General features: G+C 46.3%; 1 protein-coding gene and 1 long non-coding RNA gene across 2 annotated transcripts in view; one reads left to right on the forward strand and one right to left on the reverse strand.

The window, feature by feature from the left end:
• The window catches only part of RCSD1 (RCSD domain containing 1), a 34,962-nt gene that overhangs the window by 3,939 nt on the left and 5,634 nt on the right, over positions 1 to 25,389 (reverse strand). The window contains exons 2-5 of the mRNA XM_005502611.3: positions 5,969 to 6,076; positions 3,411 to 3,500; positions 1,985 to 2,056; positions 452 to 655 (exon numbers count right to left, since the gene is read on the reverse strand). Of these exons, the coding sequence (XP_005502668.2) occupies positions 452 to 655; positions 1,985 to 2,056; positions 3,411 to 3,500; positions 5,969 to 6,076 (474 nt within the window). The remainder of the gene's footprint in view (positions 1 to 451; positions 656 to 1,984; positions 2,057 to 3,410; positions 3,501 to 5,968; positions 6,077 to 25,389) is intronic.
• On the forward strand, positions 7,719 to 11,965 carry LOC135580592 (uncharacterized). Its single transcript, XR_010475502.1, has 3 exons — positions 7,719 to 7,758; positions 9,023 to 9,090; positions 11,527 to 11,965. It is a non-coding gene; the product is annotated as an uncharacterized LOC135580592 (long non-coding RNA).

A 25,389-nucleotide genomic window follows, 5' to 3' on the forward strand; every position in this document is an offset into this window, starting at 1 on the left:
TCCATTTAAGTGCCATGCACTCTGTGGGCAAACCTGGCAAACCCTTGTCTCTGTGTGGCTCTCTAAACGGCGCCTCAGCCAACCTGGACATTTTCTGGCATGTGGCACCATCTCCTCACAGTACTCCCTGCCCAGCTATGCACCATTCTGTGACTGCTGAGCTGAACTGACTGCATCCTGCTGCTGCATCCCTTCCCTTTACCATTATTGGGCCAGGAAGGCTCCTGGAGCTGCTGGACCACGAAGATCCGTTTGCAGGTGTGCAGAGAAGAGGCTTCACAGAGCTACACTGAAAGGCTGTTTTGAACCTGGCGCATTAGTCTCCTCCCTTGGCTACAAATGCACACTGTCATGGCAGGACTGAGGGCTACAGCAACCTCTTCCTCTTCATCCCCAAGCAATAAGCAAGCCTCATACTGCTGTGACAGAGAAATCCTAGCCCACACCCTACCTTGTTGTAGAATTGCAGCTGAGTGCCTTCTGGGGGTTGATCAAAGCTGACCGGTGTCTCGCTCACTTCACTGGGCTGGGACTGAATCCCTGGGCTGCTGGGTGTTGAGGGAGGCGTGCTGAATGGGGACACCAGGGCTTTCAGACCAGGGCTTTTGGGAGATGCTCCTGGCAACAGAGCAGCTGGAGCAAAAGCCAAATTGGCCTGCAAAGAAAAATCCCTGTCATGGACATGCATCACAACATCATGTACTCCATGTGGTAACCACATGGAGGAACCCTTGTTCTTGCCATGGGAGCTGCCGCACCTCTCAGCTGTCACAACCCACATTCCGTCTGGTTATGGGTCTCTCCTGGTGACACTGTCAACAAACAAGTCTGGGCAGAGAAGTTACGACTGGACATTTGCCCTTCCCCAGCAGCTGGATCTCAGGATGTGTCCTTTTGTCATCCTGAGGCCTTTTGGGATTTTCCAGTGACCCAGCCAAGCCAGCATAGTCTACAGTGGCTGAGCCAGAAGGAAGTCTTAACAAGCAGCCAGCAATCACTTTGAGATTTAAACCAATCCTGTGTGTGCCCAAGCAGACCTCGTATTGTCAAGCATGGCCTGCAGGTCTTCTAAATGATCTGCACAGTTGTGAGAAGCCAGAAGACCATGGAAAGAAGTGAATTCGTGATTAACTGTGGCAAAATATTTCCTGCTGGCTTGTCACTAAGAAGCTCTGGTAGTCAAATGTCCTTGGCTGCATTAAGAGGGACAGTGCTATGAATAGGCTTATGTTGTGTCAGGGCAGCCAGGAGGCACCGTGCTCTGGAGCCGCACGTGCTGCCAGGAGAGGCAGCTGGCAGCAGCAGGGAACGATATCTACAGGCTATCAAGTGCTGGGCTGCCCTCAGCGGCGTGAATCAGGTGCCGCTGTAAGATACACAAAGGCAAGAAGCATGGGGTGTGTTTGTGTGTAACTGGGGGAATTGAGGCGGGGGAAGCAGGGACCTTCTGGGCACGTACAGAGGTGGCCAGAGCCTGGAGCGCACCTGCCACTGCCAAGATTTTAGCTACTGTGCTCAAGGCCAGCTCCCCAATAGAGTGCAGATGACTCTGATTCAGACTGCTGCAAATAAAGAGCTGGAAGACATTCCAGCTGGGGTTTCCCCCACTTTCTCTCGTGAGCTGCATTTAAACTGAGGATCCTGCCTCTGCTCCCTACCTGAGCTGTGCTGCTGCCATGCCCATGCCCAGCCATGGACCCCGCAGATCCAGCTGATCTTGACCCATGCACTGACTCGCCTCTGGACGTATCCGAGGATCACTGGACTGCTGCTAACACTGGTTACCACCACCAGACCTGCTCTGCCCTCCTTGTTTGTGTATTGTGGGACTGGGCCCTGGTTGGTGGAGCCCTGCTTACCTCGCAGTCACCCTTGCCTCCTGCATCCCCTTCCCCTGTGGCTGCTCCACAAGGACAGTAGCCATGGCAAATGACAATCAGTTTTAATTTGCTGGGGCAGCCACGTGGGCTCTTCCAGGACCTACCTGCAGCTTTTCAATCATGGGAGAGCTTTTCACCTTGACCTTGGGAATGGGGCAAGCATTTGGAGACCGCTTCTGCAAAACAAAATGAAACACAAGAAGGTCACAATATAGTAGATGAAAAAAGGGAAATAAAATGAAGGCAGAAAACTTGGAAGAGAGAAGCAGAACATGCTCATAAGAAAAAAATGAAGCCTCATATAGCGTCTTCACAGAAAAGTTTGATTTCTTTTTTCCTGAACCTGCTCCCCTTTTATTATCTAGCCATCCTAGGGCTCTATATACATGCATCTTTCCTCTGGGAGAAGAGGTGATTGCCAGCTTTCTGGCTGAAGTATCTGAGTTAGGTGATGTGTGATGGCTGTGTTGCTACATGGCCTTCACTATGGTTTCTAACCTATGACACAAATTTCTCTGGTATTATTTCAGGACCAGACAGATTAAAATTCTACCTGTTAAAGGGTACAAGCCTTAATGTTGGCAAACATTGTGAATTTTTTGTGATGGGAAAGACTTTCTGCCACCACTTGACTAACAGAGTTAAAGGGTACCCAATTAGTAAGGGCAGGAAAGGCACACATGACCAGAAAGGTAGAGCTATGAAAGGCTGAATACAGTTTGAGAAAGGGAGAGCATTTTTTTGAGAAGGGGCATATTGCTTTTTTGAGGTCCAAAGGAAATTGAAAGGATCTAAGATTTTAAAGCTTGTGCTCCTTTGGCATGGAGGCAGCAAGAACCTGGAGCTGTCAGAAAAGAAGGACAAAGAACCACACCCTTGTTAAGGGCAGGTGACAATGCAAAATTTGTAGGTAGAGCTTGTACCCTGAAATACAGGAGGACAGAAATGACTTGAAAGGGCCCGAGCAATAATTTTAGTAAGTAGCAGCCAGCTTACTGGGACCTGGTCATTCAAGAATGCTGTATGGAAGACACCTCAGGACAATATTCTGTGAGTATCGCTGACAAACCCTCTCTTAACTCTGGGTTAATTATTTCCTTTTTCTGAAGAATAAAAAATCTCCAGAGCGTAACTTTTATGCCATTATACTCAAACCTCTAGAGCTCATCTGAAGGCAACAAACAGCATGGGTGCTCCCTGTGCTAAGTTCTGTTCAAATCTAATAAATGCCAGCAGTTCCTGCTTTGAAATGCTTTAAAGGTGGTAACTGGGTGGTTCCATCAGTGCTCTAAAAGGTAAAAATAAAAGCAGTATAAATGGGGTGTGTGTCTGTGCTATGGGTGTATGAAAGAGCATGGAGCTTACTCCCAGTCAATACATGTGTGTGAACAGCAGAAGAAGGTTTAATGCTGTATGACTGATGTGTTTTGTTGCATAGCCTGACTTCTCTGCTACCTCCAAGCTCATGTCTCGGGAGAGAACAAGTTGCAGAGAGGAGAGACCTTGTTCTTCTATTAAATTGATACTCACTTGCTCATCGTTGTCACTTGTCTCAGTTTTGTGGGAATACAATGGAAGGGAGCATGGTGGTTTCCTCCGAGTTGGCTTATGTGGTGGTACCTAAAAGAAGAAAAGAACCAAAAAGGCAGCAGCGAAATCAGTTTTTGGTTTGGTTTGGTTTTTAAAGGAAGTGAAATTCAAGCACCAAAGGGCATGGTCTGTAACTGACCTGCATGGATGGGAGGGCTCAGCTTGCCTAAAGGAGACATCCAAAGGCAGCACGAGATATTAGCACAGGGGCATGTGGACAGCATGCTAGATGTGCTTGTGGCACCTTGAGACCAGTCCTAGTGTTAGGAAAGTAGTCTATATCTCTTTCCACAGCATGAACCACAAGACTTAAGGCTTTGTGCAAAGGATGCTCTTCTAAGCTGTGGACGGTGCAGAAGCTTTCCTAGAAGCTTCATCTTCAAACCATCCTGCTGGAAACCCCCTCACACTGGAATAGCTTGTTATTGTTCTCTTTGCTGTCTTATTACCAGGATTTCCTTTCAATGAGTCTCAGCTGCCTACCTGCTTCACAATTTTCCTATTTTGCATAACTTGTATTTTAGGGACAAAAAGGGGAATTATGGCTTTTCCAACATGTCCTACAGCCCCATTTGTTTCTCTCTAATGAAGAAGAGCAGCTTGCAGAGAGAAGGCCTCAGCTGTAGCATTTAGGTTGACTAAGAAACAGGGGAGAAGGAACAAGGCAAGTTAATGGCAGGGACACTGGTTCCCTCTGAGTGTCCTCGGGCTCTCAGACATACAGAGTGCTCACTAGGAAGGAAGAGATGCATAGCACAACACCTATGGAGTTGCTCCTTCATAACTATTGCTCTGGTCTTCAAGGCAAGCTGTCTCTATTTTCATGCCAGGTTTGTAGTCTCCTGACAAGCTGTTAACACTTTTCTTGTGTGTTAACACACAAATTACTTGGATAATATTGTGGATATTGGATAATATTCACCATATAATATTCTCATAACTTTGTTACCTTCTAACAGACAGGCATGTGAAAAGTTGGATTATGGTATCTCTGCCCTCTATAGAGTTCACCATCTTGGAGAACCTGTAGACTTGACATCAATTACTGGTGGTGCTGCACCCAGCTACCGCAATGCTGTGTCTCTTATTCTTATGTCCTGCTAGGAAGCAATAATATAGTGTCTTATTGAAACCCCACCAGTTTGCAACCATGCAATATTGTGCTGTCACACAGTGGATGTATCAGAAGTTCCCTGGCTGATAGGTTCCCCTTTGCTGGCATGGGTCAAGCAAGAGTTAAATACCATCCACTCAGCCACTAGTCTGAAGCCAGCTTGAGAAAGCCAGTGGAGAAGCACAGATGGCTTGAAAAGACAGGAAACTTCGTCCTTCTCTGTCTCTGGAGAAAATCAGCTTCCCCTGACTGTGAGGCCCCTCCACACTGCCTTGGCTTGGGAGCAGCAGAGGTCTCCAGATAACACCAGAGAGGTCTGGGAACTTGCTGCCTTCTTCAGGGTGTGGGACTTTGTGCATTTAAATCCCATACCTTAAAAAGAGGAAATGACTGCAATGGGACAGACAGGGCTGCAGGATGGTGACTAGAGGAAAAAAAAAAGTGCTTGGAAAGATATTGGCTATTCCCATCTCCAGCCCCGGCTGTGAGAGTGCTAACCTCTGATAGATGGGCCATGACAGCCCTGCAGGACAAAGGTCACCGCTGCATCCCGCCAAAGACAGGAGGGAGGATCCCCTTAGACCCCAGCCTGGGATGTGCTGAAATCAGCTAAGCAGCAGAAGGAAGCAGTTCAGTTTTAAAGGGGCACTCATTGACTGGAGGGGCACCCACCAGTAAACATTTATGCTTCTCAAAAGGTGCATTATGATACAGGAGGCTCTCCTAAAATGCCAGCCTCCATCCATAAACACTCTAACTTTCCTTTCTTCCTAAGAGAACTATTCTAGTGTTTTGCTTATCTGGTGAAAGACAGTTTGTGAGGCAATGCTTGCCATAGTGGGCTTACAATAAATAAAGTTTCAGTATGACAGAGATAGGCCCCAGAGTCTGAAGTGTCATTTGGAAGATATAACAAAGGCAAGTAAAGAGACAGTTTTCTCTCAGACCCATTCAAAAGGCAGTACCTGAAGGAAACCTTCTCCTTTTGTGAACAAGGTGCTGGTGACCTGCAGAATGTATAGTTTGTGTTCTTTTTCCATGGCTCAATATTGGCTATTTCATCATTCATTGTTGTCCTCTGCTCACAAAAGTCAGCTCAAATGGTACATACATTGCTGTCTGCTACTGCTAGGGATACATGTGTACCTTGCCAGGCTTTACAGTGTCTCAGGTACAGTGTCTAGTTGTCCTGAGGCACGGCTCTACCAAAATACTCATCCACAAGCCAGCAGTGCATGGAAGATACTGTCATAGCTTGCATTGTACTAGGAGACAAATCCTTTGTGAAGATTAAAAATCAAGGTGGATTCATGCTCAGGTCACTGGTGCTCTAACTTCTACATTTCTCACTCAATTGCCTGCTGGTGGCTGCAGAGCTCCTTACCTCTTTTCCAGTGATATTGGCTGCTTGCTCTTTGAATTTCCCTGCTAGCTGAGCCACTGAGGGTGATGCCGACTTGTCCACCTCTGAGTTGGTCTCTGCTGGCCTGTTCTGACAAATTGGAAACAAGAAGTTATGAGCAAAGGCTGGGAAAAGCAAGCAGGCTGTAGAGAAGCCTGCATATGTGTTATAAAGTTCAAGAGTAAGCAAGGACTTAAAGCAGAGTTTCTCACATCTGGCATCAATCATCCCATCTGAGAGCAAGAAGTTTGGGAAGACAGGACCTATCAGCATTTTCAAATATCCCAGGAAAGCAGTAATTCACGCAGAGCCTCTCAGCTCTAGCTGAAGATTCTATACTCAGTATTTTTCACTGGAAGAAAACTAAGTATTTCAAGCCAAGTGTCTGTTCCCAATCTCTTTCTCACAGTGAGCAGATGGAGTAGAGCAGTAAGAGATGTTCCCATACACCTTCTCAGCCCTTCCATCCCTTTTTTACTGCCCTGGTCACCAGTGCTCTTCCTTTTCCAGTGGTTCTGCTGCAAGGAGCCATTCCCTGGCCTTGCATCAAGCCAGCATCTACTTGGGGACGTCCCTGTGCTGTTCTGCTTTTTTGGCAGTGAAATACTCAAGCAGGTTGGGGGGAGGGAGGAAATACCAGGGCTGAGAGAAGGTTCCTCTCCCCTGGGCAGACAATAAGCTGAGAAGTGGGAGGCTTGTTGGAGACTGGATAGTGCAGCTCTTCCCACAGCATGCAGCCCTGGTGTCATCTCATATTTACCTTGTTTTATTTGCTATGCATATATCAAGCAATATGAGGAGAAAGCTTTGAAATCAAAGTTAATGAAAGGAGATCTTTGTTCTTCATGTCTAGTATCTGATGCAGGGAATCCGAACCAGAGGATCTGAGAACAACTGAACAACAATCCTTGTTTTGTTAGAGGCAGAGACCTCAAAACAACAGAATAGGTTATGAACCAGCAATGAACCTCATACCTCTGCTTCCTGTACCACCACCATGAATGCATGACCAGCACCACATTTCTCACCCCTCTGCCTCAATACTCTTCTGCTTCTCTATCATAAAGTGTCTCCAAAGACCATTGCTAGAGGAATAGATTTCTGTTTCTCTGAAGGCTCCAGCAGGGCCCTTTCTTCTCCCTTTATGCTGCTCTGCCTGGGAGGAACCTGCTGTCTCATTAACACAACCACACCTTCAGCATCACTGGAGGTGAAAGGCCCTACAAACACCAATCTGGCCCATGTATGGACCATTTCCTTTGGGTGACCATGCTACAGGTGCTGGAGAAACAGCTGTGGAAACTTGAAATTGTATTAAAGAAGGAATTTCTTTAGACTCGTAGTTTCTAGATTAAAGGCAAATCGAGGAGGTTACACTAAGGATCAGCTCAAGTCATGCCACAGCTTGGAGCAATCTCCAGTCGGAAATACCTGGTATTGAACAGCATGGCTAAGGCCCATTTACACTGTGGAAAAGGGCCTTTCCTTTTTTCACCGAGCTATTGCTCCCAATAAATGGTATCTTCCCTTTTTCAAGCCCACAAGCCCCAGCAGATATCTGCTGTTCTCTGTTTCCAGGATCCTGACTACATCTCCCCCGTTAAACTTCCCATACACTTTAGACTAGCCTTCCTGCATCCAGCCGTGAAAGCCGTATCAAGGCTGTCACCTCTCAGTGTACTTCTAGCACCTTCCCCCCATTTTTTCAGCCTTCATTAGAGTAATTACAGGCAGGGGAAGTGGCAGATGAGGGGAACGGAAGAAACAGTGAGGTAAGCAGATCAGTGGGGCAACCTGCGGCACACAAAAAACGATAGCTGGGCTAAGTGGGGAGGGAGAGCAGTTCCCAGCTGCAGGCTGGCTCTGTGTCCTGAATGGAGGGCAGGCTGGAAAGAGGAGAGAGCAAAGAATGAACCTGGGGAAGGTGGGATGGATTGAACCTGGGGAAGGTGGGATGGATTGGGCAGCTTGGCTCAGCACACCAACCCCCAGGATAACTGGGCATGGCAGAACGGACACCTAAACTGGGGACTTGATTGAGGCTGAGGAGCTGCAGGTTCTCAGTGTCTGTGGTGGAAGGTTTGTCTCCCTCGTAGTCCCTTTTTCCCCCAAGAGCTTCTTTCATAGCCCTTCGCCTTTACCCAGAAAAGACACTGCATTTCCTCTTGGCCTCTTTGACCTCTTGTTTTGTGGTGGTTGTGTTTTTTCTTTTTTTTTTTTGAGATGCAGTCTGAAAACACAGCTTTCTTTCTTCGGATGTGATCAAAGCTGTGAGGCTGGAAAGATTCCACGCGTTTCTTGTCTTGCTGCTGGTAGCAGGCATTGATTGCAACACGTCTCTCACCGTCGCGAAGCTCGCCGGCCGGGGCGCAGGAAGCAGTGAACATGCCATTCTAAGATTAGCACAAATTGCCACGGGCTGTGTCCTCCCGAAACTGCCAGCTGCAGACTCTCCGATTACACTACATGTTTTGCAACAGGAAAAGTCCTTTCTCAGATCCTTTCTGGCAATGACACTGCTGTCTTATATCCATCTTTTTCTACAGCTTTTTCCAACCCGCCCCCCCCCCCCCCCCCTTTTTTTTGTCTCCAGCTGGTGTGTCCTGGTCTATGTGTTCTAGTCAAGAGAATGTGCCGCACCATGGCACTTAGGTGCATAAAGTTCCCTTTCTTGCAGTGCAAGGAGAACATTACCCCTCCGACTCCCAGGGGCTGGACTGGCAGTCTCCCTCCCACTGCAAGGAGGGTGGGAAGCCTCCCTTTCTCACTTTCACACCAGAGCATCCACCAGCCCTCAGCTCCTTCCACCACTAAGGCAGGTGTCTAGTTCTCTCAGCCCAGAGCTCAGTGCTGGCTCTGTCCTGCCCCGTGATGTTCCTCCAACCTCTGCCTTTCCTGGTCATTTTTCCTGTCTAGGTGTCATAACCCACCACTTTTCGGAATGATGAGGAGGAACAGCCCTGCTTTTTTGCCTTTTTTTTTTTTTTGGCAAAAAATGGTGAAATTACTCAGATGTGAATTTTGTGCTCTTTGCAGCCGACTGCTGATTCTTTTCAGAAGAGAAGCATGGTCAGCCTCCATGGGCTAAAACCAGCAAGCTAAAAGTAAGTCTGACTTACTCCAAAAGTAATTTAGTGACTGCTGCTCTAGGGTCTTTTACTGTTCCATAAAAATAAGTGTCTAAGCATTGCATACTATGAGAAATGTCAGAGCAGCAAAACAGGAATTGAATTATACCATCAACGTAAGCATGGAACTGTCTGCAGAACAGGAAGTGTAACTAGCAAGTTCTTTGTGAGGGGTTTCACTTTCCTCTTCCAAATAAGTTTACAAAATCGAGTAAATTAAAAGTAAATTCAAAAATGTTTTTCAACTCTGTATTTCTTCATCTGTTTTTTAAATTGAACCTAGTCCCTTTGGCAGCACTGGAGAAGAAAGTTCTGCCCTTATTCATGGGTTAGGTACAGTCATGGCAGTCCAAGCTTCCCATCAAAGTCTCTCCTTCCTTTTGCTTCAGAGTCCTTGCCTCTGCTGTGAGAGCAAAACTGCCCACAGATCCCTGATTCTGCAGACTGCTGGCAGGAGGGGGGGGGGAAGGAGAGAGGGGGACATTCTTTTTAGCAGAGATCCTCGCTTCTCTCACAGGCTACCTGGTGGAAACACCACCAGGTCCCCATAGAAATGTCCCATGCCACCCCTGCTGTATCTTTTCAAGGCAGCTGGGAAGCTCTCTGACCTGAGACACATGGATCCTGTGGCACAGTCAGCTCTGGTGAGCACAGTCCAACTTCACTGGCTATTTAATGTGCCAGAAGATGTGAGGGCTGGTAAGGCTGCCAGATACAGGAGTAATGTCTCCCAGAGCAGACCGCTCAATACAGCAATGTCATTATCTTGCACAATGACATTTGCCAGCTCTGCTAGAGCCCACTGTGGGCACCAGGTGAAAGAACATGCGTGTTTGAGGCCCACAGAAAAGAGTCAGAGTCTGAAGAGTTTCTCTGTGCATCCCGTTTGGGTACTCACAAAGAGCTTTTCTTGAAGATCATGGATTTGAGCTATAGGTGGGTAGTGTCACTGCAGACACTGAATAACAGCAATGATTTGTACTGCCCTACTCTCCTCCCCTCCCCTATGAATCCTCTGACGTGTTGGCTTTTGCATTAAGATATTTTGGCCAGAAAGAGCACCTTTTATCTGAGATGCAAGTGCTCCACAGCATCTTGCAAGGCTGGAGTATTCAGCAGCTATGAAATCAGTGACAGTTGCACAATTTTTGGTACTGGTCCTGTGTACCTCGCATCCCCATTCTCATGCAGCTGCATCTAGATGTAGTTTTGAGGTCAGTCCCTGACCTGCACATCCCTCCCATGCTTCTAAAGAGCTTTGCAGAACAATTCCCTGCAGCCTGGTCTCACACCAGTTTGTCGTGCCAGCCGCGGCTCCATACCCTGTGCTTGAACAAGCTCTGCAAAGCTCCTCCATGATCCTCAGGGTTGGGTTTTTTTGTTGTTGTTGCTGCACATGCCATCTAACTCAGCAAAGGCAAATATGGCCAAAATAATGACAAATATAGCGTGTCAGAGGCAGACACAATAAGGCACCTGGGGCTCAGGGCTAGTGTCTTGATTACACAAACAGGATCCAGAAATAGTGATCCTCAACACCCAGCCCTCAACACTGCGCCACAAGAAGGCAGTTGCCAGTATGCTAGATGAAAACAAGAGAGGGTCAGTGCTTTCGGGATGCAGTTTCATAAGGTCCTGGTTTTGGCAGAAAGAGAGCTTGTGTTTCAAACTGCTCACTCTCCCTTGACCTTTCCTCCCTCCCCACCCCCTTCCCTTGTAGCCATGTGAGTTTGTGGGGCTGTGCTGTAAACTAGATCGCTGAAATGATCTGGGCTAAAAATACGTCCCTTAACTCTTTACAAGGTTATTTTTAACCCAGATCATTTCAGCAATCAAGTTTGCAGCACAGCCTGACACGCGCTTGAGCTGTTGTGGCAGGAGGGGATGGAGGGGTGGCAGGAGCAGGGGTGAGCACTTCCCTTTACTGCTCCAGCCAAGGGCTGAGGAAACTGTATCTTTATGTGTCACCCCATTCCGAGGGCTGATATGACAGAAAAATCATATTTTTGCATGCCTGCTGGTAAAGGCTCTCCCGGTCTGTGGCACTGGTATTTCACCATGAGATCTGTTGCCTCCCACCTGAGGTGTGGCTGAGGGCAGGCTGTGAACTCAGGGAGCGCCTGTGAACCATCACGGGGAGCACATTACTGGCCGCTGAGCGATTCAGAAGAAGTTTCCATTAAACATCCACAAAAGCCCCACAAACACTATGTCAGAGATCTCCAGGAGCCCCACTTCAAGCAGCAGCAGCTGCACGGGTGGCTGGGGAGCAGGTTTTCCTCACTGCATGGCAGAGGCAAAGCTCTATAAAGCCTGTAGGACCTGCTCAGCTAAGGAAGGGATGGGGAGCACATCTGTGGGGAGGAAACTAAAGTAAAAATAAACCATCATCACACTCTGCCTGTATGCCAGCAAGAAACTCTGGGAAGCAGTGCTGCGGTTTCTTTTGAAATTAAAGCGTCAACCCTTACCAAGGCAGCAGATTTCAGGAGGGAATGGAGGCACTTGCTGACCCCTTCTTCCCCATCTGGCACAGCCCTGCGAAGGTAAGTGACCTGCTCTCTTTGCAAAGCCTTCCCAGATGTGACTCCTGCCCCTCTCATTTTTCAGTAAGGTAGATGCAGGATTTGAGGAGCCAGCCAGTCACAGGCCTTGTCTGCATGGGAAAGCTTATACCATGTACACTGGGGTAACTCTCTCAGCTTGCGCGGGGAGCAGCGCAGCCTTAATCTGATAGAGGTGCCTGTTTTTCAGCATAACTGAGCTCATTTGCAATCAGCTCAGCTGAGAAGAACCGTTCTCAAACTTCTCAAATACCTGTTCCTGACAAGCAAAGCAACATTTTGGGAATGACAGGTTAAGCTGCAGGGGGGAACGTGCCTCCCTGCAGGGTTTCCCGAGGGCTGGAGGGGAGTCAATGTCTCCTACTCCTGCAGTGAGGTGCTGTAGCCTCTCTCCTGAAAAGACTCCCTTGCAGAGGTAGGGTTTGATGACCTACTCGCTGGCAGATCAAGCAAGGGAGACATGATGACACCACCAGCTACTACCATACTGCCCCACCAATTTGGGATGACCGTTTCCACAGGCAAGAGCTAATCCCTTCTCCTTGCCCTTCCTTCTATTCAATTGCTGAGGCCAGCTGGAGGCAGAAGGCTGTTGAATATTCACATGGTACATCATCTAAGGCACAGTTCCTGTGAATCTGCAGAGGACGTGAATTTACGCTTTGGAGAATGCATTATGAATGCATATCATTACCAGCCAAACATACCTGTGTGTCAGACCAGTCCTACCTTTTCAAAGGCCACAATAATATTCAATAATGATGCAAAACATAATAGTAATGTGTCTGCATGCATTGAAATAAAAAAATATTTCCTTCAGTTAAGAGTACCTTTGATACCTGTTCCAAAGGCACTTGTCCAAAGAGGCCAGTCCACCAACCTATTGCTTTCTATCCCAGGTTCATTTATTGTTCAAGCAAGATAACCTAAAGAAACCTGGAATGGATCCCTGGGTGTGGGTCTTAGCCTTAAAGCAGTGAATAGCACAGAACAGACAACTTTAGGTTTACCTGGGTAAATATGCTACTGTTTTTGTCTGTTCAAAGTCAGTAAATAGGTAACTGTATTTTCATTTTCAGCCTCTTCTTACAGGCACCAGTTATTTTCGCTTTCACATTTTATAAGTGCAGATAAGATTAGAGGGGCAGCTCATAGGGAATTAGTCTTTAAATGAACTTTAAAAAACTCAGTAATAGCTTTTAATTAGTATTGGACCCAGGTTACTGATGGAAAAATTTAATACGTGGTTTGTAGCTTTATTCAAAGCCATCTCTCTGCATGTGCCATTTAGATGGATCCCAATTTGCACTCTCCTGCCAACACAGTCTGAACAGTTTCGTTTATCTGTGTCCATGTAAGTACATCAGTGGCATCAGGATTACACTGAAAGGGGAACATTGTTCAGACTGGGACATGAGAGGTAAGTTAGCAGGGCAGGTTTAAAACACAAACTCCCCCAAAGGACCAAACTGAAAGGCAAGAGGGTGTGAAAATACCTGAAATCACAGCATGAGGAACTGGGCAGCAAAAACCAGGAGAGACTGCTACCCAGGATCTGAGTCTGCTCCCTCTCATCATGATCTGCGAAAGCATCAGCACAGGCAGAGTGCAGATTGCCCAGGGAGTGGGGGGCTCACACTCACCTTGGCCCTTTTCTTACATTCCCAGAAGGAAATCTCACAATATTTGTTTCAACTGGGGCCCAGCAACGTGCTGAGCCCCCTGGTCAAGAAGCAACACAGCCCAAGATGTAAGCCCTGAATAAACAAACCTCTTCTTGCTACACTGACCCTTCTCCATCCCAGTGAAGCATCCTTCTTCCCATCTCTGTCTTTACCCTTCTTCACAAATCAGTGTCACTGGAGACCTTCCAGCAATAAGTTTCAGAAGCAATTTACATAGTTTATTTATTCACTTGGCATCTTATCTGGCGATGAAGCTGGTCCTTGTCTATCTGTGGTAAATTTTAATTATTGGCAAAAGCCACAGCTAGAAGTGGCAGCAGCTGTGGCTATGTGATACCTTAGAGCTAGTCCTGTCCATCATTGTGTCAGCATAGCCCGCTGGGATTCACAGACAGGGCTCCTACCTGCATTTCCCACCATTCACTATAGAACAGGAGTGATAATTACTGTGCTGTGCTCCACCAGAGCAAAAGCTACTGTGTGAGCCACTTCTGCACTTTCCTTTGGTGGGGCTAGGCTAGCTCTGTGAACTTTGTGTATCAGAGCTATACCAGTTACTTTCCAGGTGAGTATAAAACCAGAATACATTACAGATCTTCTAAATGTATCCTAAATGCTAGAAAATAAGTAGTTTTCTACTTCTTTCTGTTTTGTTTTCTTTGATCAACCTTTCCAAGAAGCTAAACACCTCCGTTTCATATCCCAGATGAGAATTTTGTGAGCTTTAAGAAAGGCGGTGTGCACAGAGTCCTCATCCTTTTCCTCCAAGCTGCCATCAGATGGCTGGGCGAAGAGGAATAAATGGCCTCAAACTGCTCTGGCTCCCCCACTGCCAGGGTCCGGGAGTGAAACACAACAGAAAGCCGAACAAAGAAAGTTAAGATTTGCATTTGGAAAATTCAAAGAGAATTCTGGATATATTCTGATATCAGGACATGCAATCTGGCTGTGAAAGAGTATAATGGGTATTTTGAGGTGTTTAATGATGATCCCAGCACGCTCTGCATGCAAAATCCTTGGCTGTTATTTGCAGGACCGGCATTTTAAAGGTTGTGCAAAGAGGTTTCTAGTTTGACTTGCAACAAAATGAACTAGTGGTAAGCCTCTGTCTTTCTCACATGAGAACACGCAGAACTGTGCAGAACCATTGCACTTGAAGCTAAAGCTTTTTCTACATTAAGGTCAAGCCTCAGCTAGCGCAGAGTGGCCTCCACATCTGCTCCATGTCACACGCCACAGATTCAATCTGCAATCTTGCAGCTCCAGGGAAAGCAATCTGCAGCCTGTGGGAACGTATTGTGAATGCTGGAGTCTGGGCTCCAGATTTCTGAACACTCTGTGAAAACAACGGGACCTCAGATTAGGCTGGGATCAGTCTGAGCTCCTGGGCCCCAAAGACGGGCTTAAGACTCCTCTGACTCAGGCACACATCTCTTCTGTACGTATCTCTATGTAGCTGCCCATTCTGCTTTCTTTCAGATAATGGAGTGCTCACTAATTGAGAAATTTAAAAACATAAATACAAATTTGAAAAATACTAAACACGGAAGTTTTGCAGGCAGGCAGGAGGAGGTAAGGACTCCTGATGAGACATGCTGCCTTCAAGGCAGTCAGTGTTATTAGAGCCCAGTGATCTCGAGCAGCTTTATTCAGTTTCTAGTCTTAATGAAAACAGGAGCTCTTACAGCAGCCCTGGAAAAGATTTGACTACAACTACTGAAATGCATGTTGCAAGAACAGAGATTTCAGGTCTCCTCTCAAACTTTTTGTAATGTTTTCAGTGGAAAGCAAGCTTCTTGCCTGAGTGTAAATCACCACCAGCCTGTCTCTTAAAAGTCTGTGAATAAGTTAGCCACAAGAACAACTCTGAAAAGTACAACATCCCTCCTCAGAAGTGGTACCCAGGACAACACTTATGTCACCACAGATGAATGAACATTGGATGAGTGTGTGCCTGAATCCAACTGCAAGGTTACTGCATAGCTATAATGTGTGTGAAAAAAGGAAGGAGCTCTGACTGTAAACACACTGCAGAAGAGTATGAGGAATGTGGACTTCAAGGGAGGGTTGCATTTTTGTTTGTTTTTAGGAAAAAGGGCAGGAAAATCCTACTTTACATAAAATACATAAAAATATGTAAAATTTCCCTGTGTTTGGAAAGAGTTTGCTTTAGGGCAACATTTTTCTCCAGACTTGTAGTGATCTGGTCTTGATTTTCTCATTCTGAGAGTTCCCTCATGAACTGCTGCCATCTTGGCAGTCAGGTAACGCCCAAAGGGTAATGTGAGGATATTCCAGTTCAGCAACAACGAGCAGTTTTCATCTAGAAGACAGCAAGCAGCTCCCAAATACAGTGCAGTAATTTCAAAACTGCAGAGACTCATATCACAAATTTAAAGGCTCACAAAAGCAAGATTCGGGAATTGAATGGAGGTGGGAGGTACCATGTAGCCAGGAACTAGTAAAGGGACAGATGCTTTTCAAAGGAAGGGGCACTGTGTTGGACCTGGCCGCAATACTGTGAAGAAATGGTTCATTATACTCCCTGCCTTGCCTGCTAAAAGTAGAGAGGAAGGTCCTGCTGGTTTTCCTTCTTTTGATGGTTTGAGCTATCCATGCCTATGTGTAAAAGGGCCTGGATAATTAGAACAATGGCTGCAGTGAAGCTTTTCTCAAGAAGGCTTTGCTGCCTGTTTGGATCAGAAGCTTGCTCAGGGTCCTTCTCTGGCGCTTCCTTCCAAGCAACCTCACACCTGCCTAGGGCTCCAGAACATCAAGGCAAATGACTATCATGAATAAACCCCAGGGCAAGAGGGACCACTGATAGCGGCTGGAGTTAAGTGTTGTGGTTCAAGAGCATCGCAAGTGCAGGTGCACAGTGATGCTGTGGCTGCCTCAGTCAGCAGAGCCAGCTGGTGTGGGGAGGGAGGAGACAGCAGCAGAAAGCAGCCACTGTCAGATGTGCAAGCGAGGAGCTGTGTCCTTCAAAGCAGAATTATAGGAAACATCTGTAGGCATTAGGATATTAGAAGTGGTGCATACATTAACTGCTTTCTGTTGCAGAGAGTGACTACGATGAAAATAATTGTTATTTTGACCTACCCTCTGAGAAATCCCTTGCTTTGCTGTTGATGCCTTTCTCCCAGCAAAGAGGGTGCGATGCTCATTTTATCTTGCATCGTTTTTCAAGACAGTGGGAACCAATGCCAGCTTTCTTCACATCTTCCAAAAGACATCTCTTCTCATCAGAGTCACTGCAGGAAGTCCTGGTTTAACTTGATTAGGTGGGAATGCTGCTGCTGTCCTCACAGCCTCCTGGGCCCACAGTGGAGAAAGCAGCCTCCTGTTCGCCTCTGTGTAGTTCATTAGTAATGTGTCCTAACATCAACAGTCCAGTCTGGAAAGACCCTTATATAGTAAGGGTATGCCAGCCTCCTCGCACTAGTCTTGAGGCTGGATTTATGGCAAGCTGTTCTCTTCTTTGTGCCATGGTATGCAGCTCTCAGGAGTGCCTGACCTGCGCTTGCTAAGCGCACCCTGGTGAGATTAGCAAAACCAGCAAGTATCACTGTGAAAGGTACAAGAGAGATCTTGAGTGTCCCTTTTAGTAATGACAATATTTGGCAATTGCCTAGTGCCTACATGTTCCCAACGCTGCACAGGCCGATTCATTACAGCAGCATTACCTCAAACCTGCATGGTTAGGAGCCTCTGCTAAGAGGGCAATGTACGGGTTAGTCCATTTTGATGCATATGCAGCCACTGCTGCGTACCCCACAGAACTGGTCGTGAGGGCAGCCAGGATTTTGTCTGTCAGGAGAGCACTCAGACCATCAGGCAGGTGTGTGTGGTCCCCTCTGCCCAGGGAACCTGGAATCCTTTGCTACATGTTGGCACAGCATTAACAGTCAGGCTGGCAAGTGCTCACCCTAGCCTTGCCCTAAGCACCGGATTAAAAAATGATCCTTTGCTAGACAGACCAAAGAGTCTGGAGCCCACAGCCCCTGAGAACAGAAAGGAGCCCAGGCCATTCACTTCCGAGAAAGCGTCTTCTTGCATCTGTCAAAGGCTGCCAAGAGAGGTTTGATCAAGTGCCGCCGTTACCAAAAGAGGCAGCGAACTGCAGCACCTGGTCTCTGCTGGGCAGTGTGCCCGTGTCAGGGCAGAACGTATGTAACCTCAGCCCTGTGGAGGCAGGAGCAGCTCTGGGCTCTGCTGTGCACTGTGCTGGATAAGGCATCCGGCTGTTCAGCCATGACTTGCTGCTCAAGGAAGACCATTTAAAACGTAAATCAAGTAATTTGTGTGTGTGTAGTGTTTTGGGAGTCCTTGGCTGAGGTGGTTGCAGAAACCTCCAGCCACACATGGACATCACTGTTTCCTTTTCTGTGAGAAGTGCTTTTTGTGAGATGTCTGATTTTGTTTGCTTGTGTTTTTCCATGCTCAGAGTATTCTCCTGGTGAAAGGAGTGGAGAGGAGATATGAGGATTGGGGCAGGGGGAATGTACCAGAGAAATGCCTAATTTCTAATGTCAGATTGGTCTGGGCAGCAGACCACCCATGGACAGGTCAGGCAGGATGATCCCAGCCTTGTACAGAAGAAGCAACCCAGGCACTGGTTGAATTTTAATGTCGAGCAGGCAGCTGCCTGGTGAAGTGAAGGAACCAGTTGAGTCAGGCAGTGGTTGCAAGGGTTTTTCCCAGGCTGAAGATGTTGATTACAGTATGTCAGTTCTGCATTTGTCCTGTAGTTGATCTAGGACACAATAACTTGCGCTCATTTGGTTCTGGCCTCACACCCAAGCGAGCATTAGCTCCACATGAACATACACCCAGACCAGGCATGTGGATTTCACCTCTGTATCCATGAGAAGTAGCCAGCTGGATTTTGTGTGGTATAGAGTACTTTGGGCACACATTAACTTAGATGACCTGTTTGCCACAAAACTTGTCCTAAGCAAGTCCTGACGAAGTCCAGCACCCACAAAGGACGGTTTCCCTCCCAGTGAACTATCTTTTTAATGGGATTTTGGCCTGTTTTCTAAAGATTTTTAAAAAATATATAATATCAACCATGATTATAAGGGTGTCTTGAAGATGCTTTGCTAGCGAGATAACAGATTTCACATCTCGGTCACATGCATCCCCTGTTTGTTCAGCTTACCCTTCCTGCCTGCAGCTGCAGGGCTGTGCCCAAACAATTCTTCATGTACAGCAAGCAGAGTCGGACAAGGATTTCCCTAGACCACTAAGTCACCAGCGTAAGACGAAGGAGAAGCTCAAAAATGTTGAAAGGAGTAACAATAGTGCCAGAAGACAGAATATGTAAGAGGAAAGGCCCAAAAGGTACTGGAACGGCAAGGTGATTCCTATTGCAATGAGAAGATAGAAGGCTGGGATGAGAGGTAGGAAGGTGAAATAAAAGGCTGTAAAGTACCAGTGAGACCTGATGCTACAGGGGAGAGAAGCCATGCCATGTACAGTAAGAAGAGATACTGGTCATCAAGATCACTAGGTTTTTAAGATACATGACAATGTTTGCTTGCAGACAGTGAAGAAGAAAGGGTAGGAGGGCTAGACGGGGAGGTAAAAGTCTACGTTGCCAGCCAGGCCAATTGCCTACAGACAAGGTGACTAGTTTGGCTGGGAAAGCAGGGGAAACAGATAAGCCTCCAATCAATTTAAGGAGAAACGGCCTCAGCCTTTCCTGTGAAAGGGCTGTGCACATGTAATTGCCTCATTACAAGCCCGACACAGCTGCTTGCAGACAGGCCAGGCAGCCAACATGGAAATAATTTCAGGCAGCAGGAAAAAGCTTGTGGATAAAGCTGATATCTGCCTGGATGCAGTCATACCCAGCCACACAAGGGGAGAAAGAAGGAAAGGCTGTGCCTACACCAGCAGTATGGCAGCCTTCCTCTGGAGCAGCTCCATGCAAGAGGGGTCTTCATCTCACCTGAAACGGTGCAACTTCAAAAACTCATCTGTGCTGGGCTTTAAGGCCCAACATATCACACAGAGTTCTCCCTTTTGAGTCTTCAGGGTGCACTAGTGTCTCCATTCAATAATTACTCTGCCATGATGAGGCCAAGACGTACTCTTTTAGAGAAGGCTGAGATATTTCAGATTCTACAGCTTCAAGAAAACAAAAAGAAGAATATGCAAGGTTAAGAAGTTGATGGCTTACTATCTGGCTACTGTAGGTGGTAATGTATCTAACTACTACCCAGTGGTATCCTGTACACAGCCAACTGGAACTGTGAGCCATCAGTTACCTTAAACACTGAGATACAAAGACGCAACTAGTTTAACAAAGATCTCTGCCATTACTAAGTTTGACTCTACTAGAAGATTAGATCAATGTGTCTCCTCCCTTTATGAAGACCGGGGAACTCCATGTCCTGCTATTTCCTTCAAGTCAATATGTCTGTTTTAAAGATACTGGCTGTATTTATCTGGAACAAACAGATTCAAAAAATTACTTTTCATTCTTATTGCCCATTCTAAAGGGCATTCGGCCTTAAAAGAATGATGTTGATATTGCAGAGCTCTTCCCTTGCTCCAAATGAACACTAGTGACACATCTGCTGTCTTCTTCCATCAAGTTTACAATAACTCTAAGTGTTTTTAGGGAAATAGCTTGTGCATCTAAAACACGAGTGCTGCGAGATTGGGATGCTGAAAACAAGGTTCCTTACTCTGAAATGCCCAGGCAAATATAGCTGTCAGCTACTCTCTCAAAGAAGGTCACAATGAAGGAGGCTAGTGGGCATTGACTTGGAAGCAGGAGTTCAGTGTCATCTGAGGGCCAATGCACCACTTTCCTAAATAACTGAAGATGCCCACTGTCTTTCAAGCAGCATCACTTTTCATTTCTCCAAACTTAAATTAGATGAACACCTACACAGCTTTCCACCTAGCTCAGGAAGACCTCTGGCTTATCTGGTGTGTCAGGCAGGATACATAGTCCTGTCTTTAACAACTTCTTTCCACCTCATGGGAGCCCTCTAGCAACAAATGCTGTCTGAAAACTTGGTTGTTACAACCAGATCTGAGCTACTGCAGATACTTAAAATATAGAGTTTATATGTGAAAGGTATGTGAGGGAAAGAAAGGAGTTATTTCTCAGAAATAATGCATTGAATAGGCAAGTTGATGAGGTTTTGTTATTTTAGGAATCCATAGACACTCTAGACATGCAACTTCAGAGCTGATGGCCGTTGTCTACCTCTAGTAGAGTGATGCTGATGTCTTAATCTACAGCTGACAACAGCTGTTACCAGGATGTTGGTCTGGCTGGACTGGAGCATATAGCTTCCCATATGTCTGTAGTAGTTTGTACAACCAGTATCTGGGATTTGTCTGTGAGATACTTGTACCACTAGTAAATGCTTCCATGGGTTCGGAGGAGCGAGACGGTAGTATGAAGAACAGCAGCGATGGCCACTGTGAGTTGTAGCTGCTTGCCTAATGTGCTGTTTGCACCAGCTGCTTGTACAGAGCTCCATGCCTGGCTGGGGTTTTCCCCAGGATACTTCTCAGTTTCCCAATGTTTCCCTCTCAGACGTCTGTTTTTCTTAATGGTCTGGGAACTGTACACAGCCTGTCAACTCTCCCCAAATTAATTGGTGCCTCTCTCTGTGTACGTCCAGGCCTTGTTCTCTGGAGCTCTCACAGCTCTAGAAGGACAAGGGGTGAGCTAACGGAGGAACAACCAGCAAAACCTCCCAGGCTTCCCACAGGGAGAAGGGAAGTAATGCAGTCAGGTGCATCCCATCTCATGGGAGCCATCTCCTCGACTACGGCACAGCCTTGTAGAAAATAATTATTTTAAACCATCTGAATCATATTGTTGCTTTAAGTGACTTGCATAGCCCTGTAGCTGCAGACACGATGCGAGGCTGCATTCTCTTCTCACCTACACAGAGATGCTTGGGCAGCTGCTCTGAAGAAAACAGCTGAGCGAATGGACCAGCTCCTGTATTAGAAAACAGCCCAGCCTGATAAGTCACCTTCCAGCTGCTCTTCAGTTTAGCTTCTCCCTTGCTTGCCTCACGTGGCATGAGGAAATGCCCCATTTTTAGCAGAGGTCTGAAATGAGATGAACTTCAACAGGAGGAGACTCATATGCAAGATGGTTCAGGTGGGATGAGGAAGGGACTGCTCTTGGATTGACAGAATGGTTAAAGAGGATGAACTTCGAGCAGGGGCGTGTGCAGCCTGCATTAATTTTCTAATCTGAAGCTATTCAGAAGTTCAAATGAGAAACTGAAGTCACCGGACTGTCAAAGAAGGGATACAGAGAATGTAAGAATCAGGTACAACTCAAAATACTTCCATTAAATTCTTTAAGTATACAGTTATACCTCATTTAAACTCAAGACTAGAGACAGCCTAGTTGTAACAGCACAGGGATTGAATTCCTCTTCATTTATCATGCTGGGAACAGAAAATCAGAGGGGTAAATGCGCCCACGCGGAGCTCCCAACTGCTGCAGCTCCCAGGACTCATCAGTTAGGCCTGTGCTATCTTTGAAACACATTGCTTTTAGATTAGGTCTACACTGGATACAGACAGATCAGAGAAGGAGGTTCACACTTCTCTGAGCCAGGAATTTAGTTGAAAAAGATACACAGATATGAAGTGGAGAAAAGTGATAGTAAGCATGCAGCTAGCAGACAGCTTGAGGTGTGAACACTAAGGTATATCCACAGAGATGTTGTTTAAGCGGAACCCTGGAGGGCTCAGGGGTCCCAGTGGCACCAAGGATTTGGGTCTGTGAAGCTGCTTTCTCAGCAGCTGCCCGCTCTTCAGCTCTGTCTGGAGTCTCCAGTTTGTTAGACCCCTGCAAACCAGGCCCTACACTGGGCAAACAAATCCAGGTAGCTGCCATCTGCAGTTATGCTTGAAAACTCCTGTCTGAATTTTCAGCCCAGTCTGGGTCAGCTCTCATGATGCATTAGGAACCAAGTGATTTCCATGGGTAAATGACTCTACTAAACACCCTAAGGAAAACGCGTACAAGTAATTCTCGATCTGCAGCTTTCCCTCTAACATGGATTTTTTTCTATGGTCTGAGAACGATAATTATCTCTGTTTCAGAGTTAACCTGCTTACAAAATTCTCCCAAAAACGCTGTAAAGGAGAAATGCAATGTTTGCAAGAGCTCTGAAATACCCTACCTACTTCAGTGCTTTATTTATTTTTCCTGATGGCCGATTGAAACTCTCACACGTTCCTTCTGTGGCAAGAATGGGGACTAAGTTCCTTCAACCTCAGACACAGTTTCTCCAGGTTAAAGTTGGGCCACCGGAACCAGGTGTGCAGGAAGTGCAGGCTCAGTGCCTACAAGCCACTTGCTCAGCATGTAAATCAACACTACGAAGCTCTGGCCAGAATGTCACTGAATTCATGGACCTTAAAATGAAAGGTGTTGAGAAGAAAAATTATATTCAACTTACAAGAGAATGATCCAGCAATTTTTGAGTTGTAGAGCAGAGGCAGAAAAAATAAAGTATGACAGTTTCATTACTTGATAGCTTTTCTTTCCCATAGGTTACAAAAAGAAAAGCCTTCCAGCTTTTGTCTTTGAGAATCTACAGACTAAACTGATGCCTGCTACAAAGGCTCGAAGAGTTGCTGTAGATGATGCAAGCTTCAGTGTGCTGGATCAGAGTGTGAAGCTCCAGTGGGGGATGGACGCTGTGAGACTGGACCTTGAGCATCACACTCCTGAGCAAAGCCCTGCAGGGCTTGGTATGGAGCGTGTCACTGGTGGGTCACGTACAGCAGTTGCTTGGGGCTAGAACTGGAACAGTGTGAGATGCCAGTGCCAAGGGCAGGAGGTTGTGGTGGGAAGGCAGAGTAAAGGAAGGTGAGTCCCGTGCTCAGTGCATACAAAGCAGCAGGAGGAGAGGGGCTGAGAAGAAATCCCTGGGTGGCTGTGGGCAAAGGCTTCTTGAGCGGTACAGAGCAAGACTTGATATTACATGAGATTAGAACTCCTGATAGGACTGGAAAATACAACTTTGCATTGAGCTGGGAGATGAAAGAGAAGGTGCTACAACTGTTTCCTTTCTGTATGGGTGACCTGTCTGACTTGATATTTTTATGTCTCCTGCCACCTCATGCTCCAGCATACTTCAGCAATCCACCCCTTTTCTTCCACTCTCCTCTTTACAGGCATCTGCTGTCTAGGGGACCAGTAGGCATCCCTTCATTTGTTTGCATGGACAGCCCCTCTGCCTCTAATAGGGAATTGATGCCTGAAAAATTGGAATGAAAACACTGGATTTTCATGAGGACACAGGGTTGACAAATCTGAGCACTCTGTAAAGACTAAGTGGGCAGCCAAATTACACTAGGCACTTTTCAAAAGTTAAACACATGCTCACTGCAGGGCCCAAGGGGTGAAATTCCTAGGAAACCTGGCACACAAGCTGAACTCTGTGTATATGAAAACAGGACCCATTTCATCTGAACTTATATCAAGGAAACATGGCACTCAGCAGAAAGGTATTTCAAGACTATTGACTTGAATAACCCATGATTGCTGTTGCAGTACACAGTTAAAGAAACCCATTCTTAAAACAGGAAGAAACAATACAAACAAAATTGCTTTTGTGTTTCACACAGGGAATAAAAGAAGAGTTCCCAGACTCTTGCAGACATGATGCCAATTTATTTTGACCTAAGTTTCCCATAGGTAGAAGTTTGCAGGGCTTGAACAACGTGGTATAGTAGGAAGGAATCATCAATGCTTTTGAGGCCTGATGCTGAATAGCCGCTAGCTTCTGCTAGCAGCCCCATACGTGGAAGGGCTTCAGAAACAGTATGGTCCTGTCCCTCTGGTGGCCCTCTCAATACTATTACTTGAATGCAATAGAAGATCACTCCTGACATTATCTTTTTAATGCTCTGTCCAGTCTATTTTTGAATCTCTCATGGGAAAGAGGTTTCCACTACATTCGGTTTCCACTAGGCTATTCCAAGTAACGCTAGACCTCACTGCTAGAAGTCTTTCCTGCTATGCAGTGAAGTATAAATCTTCCTTTTAATTGGATCCCATTATTCCTACGTGTACTGCTTTTCCGATGTACTAACTAATTCTGTTTCCTTTCTGTTCAAAGTTTTAGGCTACTGTCCCCTGCCTCACTGAAAAGCCACGCTGACTTGTTTAACTCCATTCTTCTGATCAGCTCTCCCTCTCCTCTGTATTTTTGTGTCTTTCTCTGAACAAGTAATTGGTCTGCATCCTTTGGATACTGAGGCTTTCCAAACTGCATGTGTTAATTCTCTGCACTTGAAAAACCATGATCTATGTGAGCAGCAAATTTCTTGCCTTAAGAAGCAGCATGTAGCTTGGTTCAGTGATAGAGCATAAGGGAAAAGGACCATATTTTGTGAAGTACTTCAAGATGCTCAGAAAAGCACCACTGCATGCCATATCTACTTGTACAAAAGCACAATCTGAGCTGTGGTCCAATCATGCTGAGAGCATGCATTTGAGAAGCCTGAGATGAACAGTGGCTCTGTTGAAGCTGGCAGTGGTAAATCAGGATCCTTTGCAGATTGGCCACTAGTCATCCACACTGACCAAAACACTGTGTCAGAAAGGGTAAAAAGGTTTGTTTGTGTAAGGACACTTGTACGTAAAAACTAGCTTACCACCTTGCTGTCTGTTGTGTGGGTCTTGAGCTCTTTTAAAATCTGATGCTGAAGATCAAAAGAAAAAGGGCATGCATCTATACCGGCTGCCAATCTGACAAGTGAGGTCTGGGTCTTTGCTTCAACAAGTGATGTGCTCATTTGGCCTAATTTAGTCTTTCCTTTCTAACAGGTGAAAACTTCATTGGGCATTAATGGGGCAGATAAGCCTCATGCTTGTCAGTACATTACCAGGATTCATATAGTGATGATAAGATATCATAAAGATATGCCTCAGGCTTGATGTTAATGTAAAAACATTTCTGGCATAAGACTCATAGCTGGATACATTGTGGCTTGGATGAAGTGAGACTTAAATC

The sequence above is a fragment of the Columba livia genome, chromosome 1, assembly GCF_036013475.1.
Source record: "Columba livia isolate bColLiv1 breed racing homer chromosome 1, bColLiv1.pat.W.v2, whole genome shotgun sequence".
Taxonomy (NCBI): Eukaryota; Metazoa; Chordata; class Aves; order Columbiformes; family Columbidae; genus Columba; species Columba livia.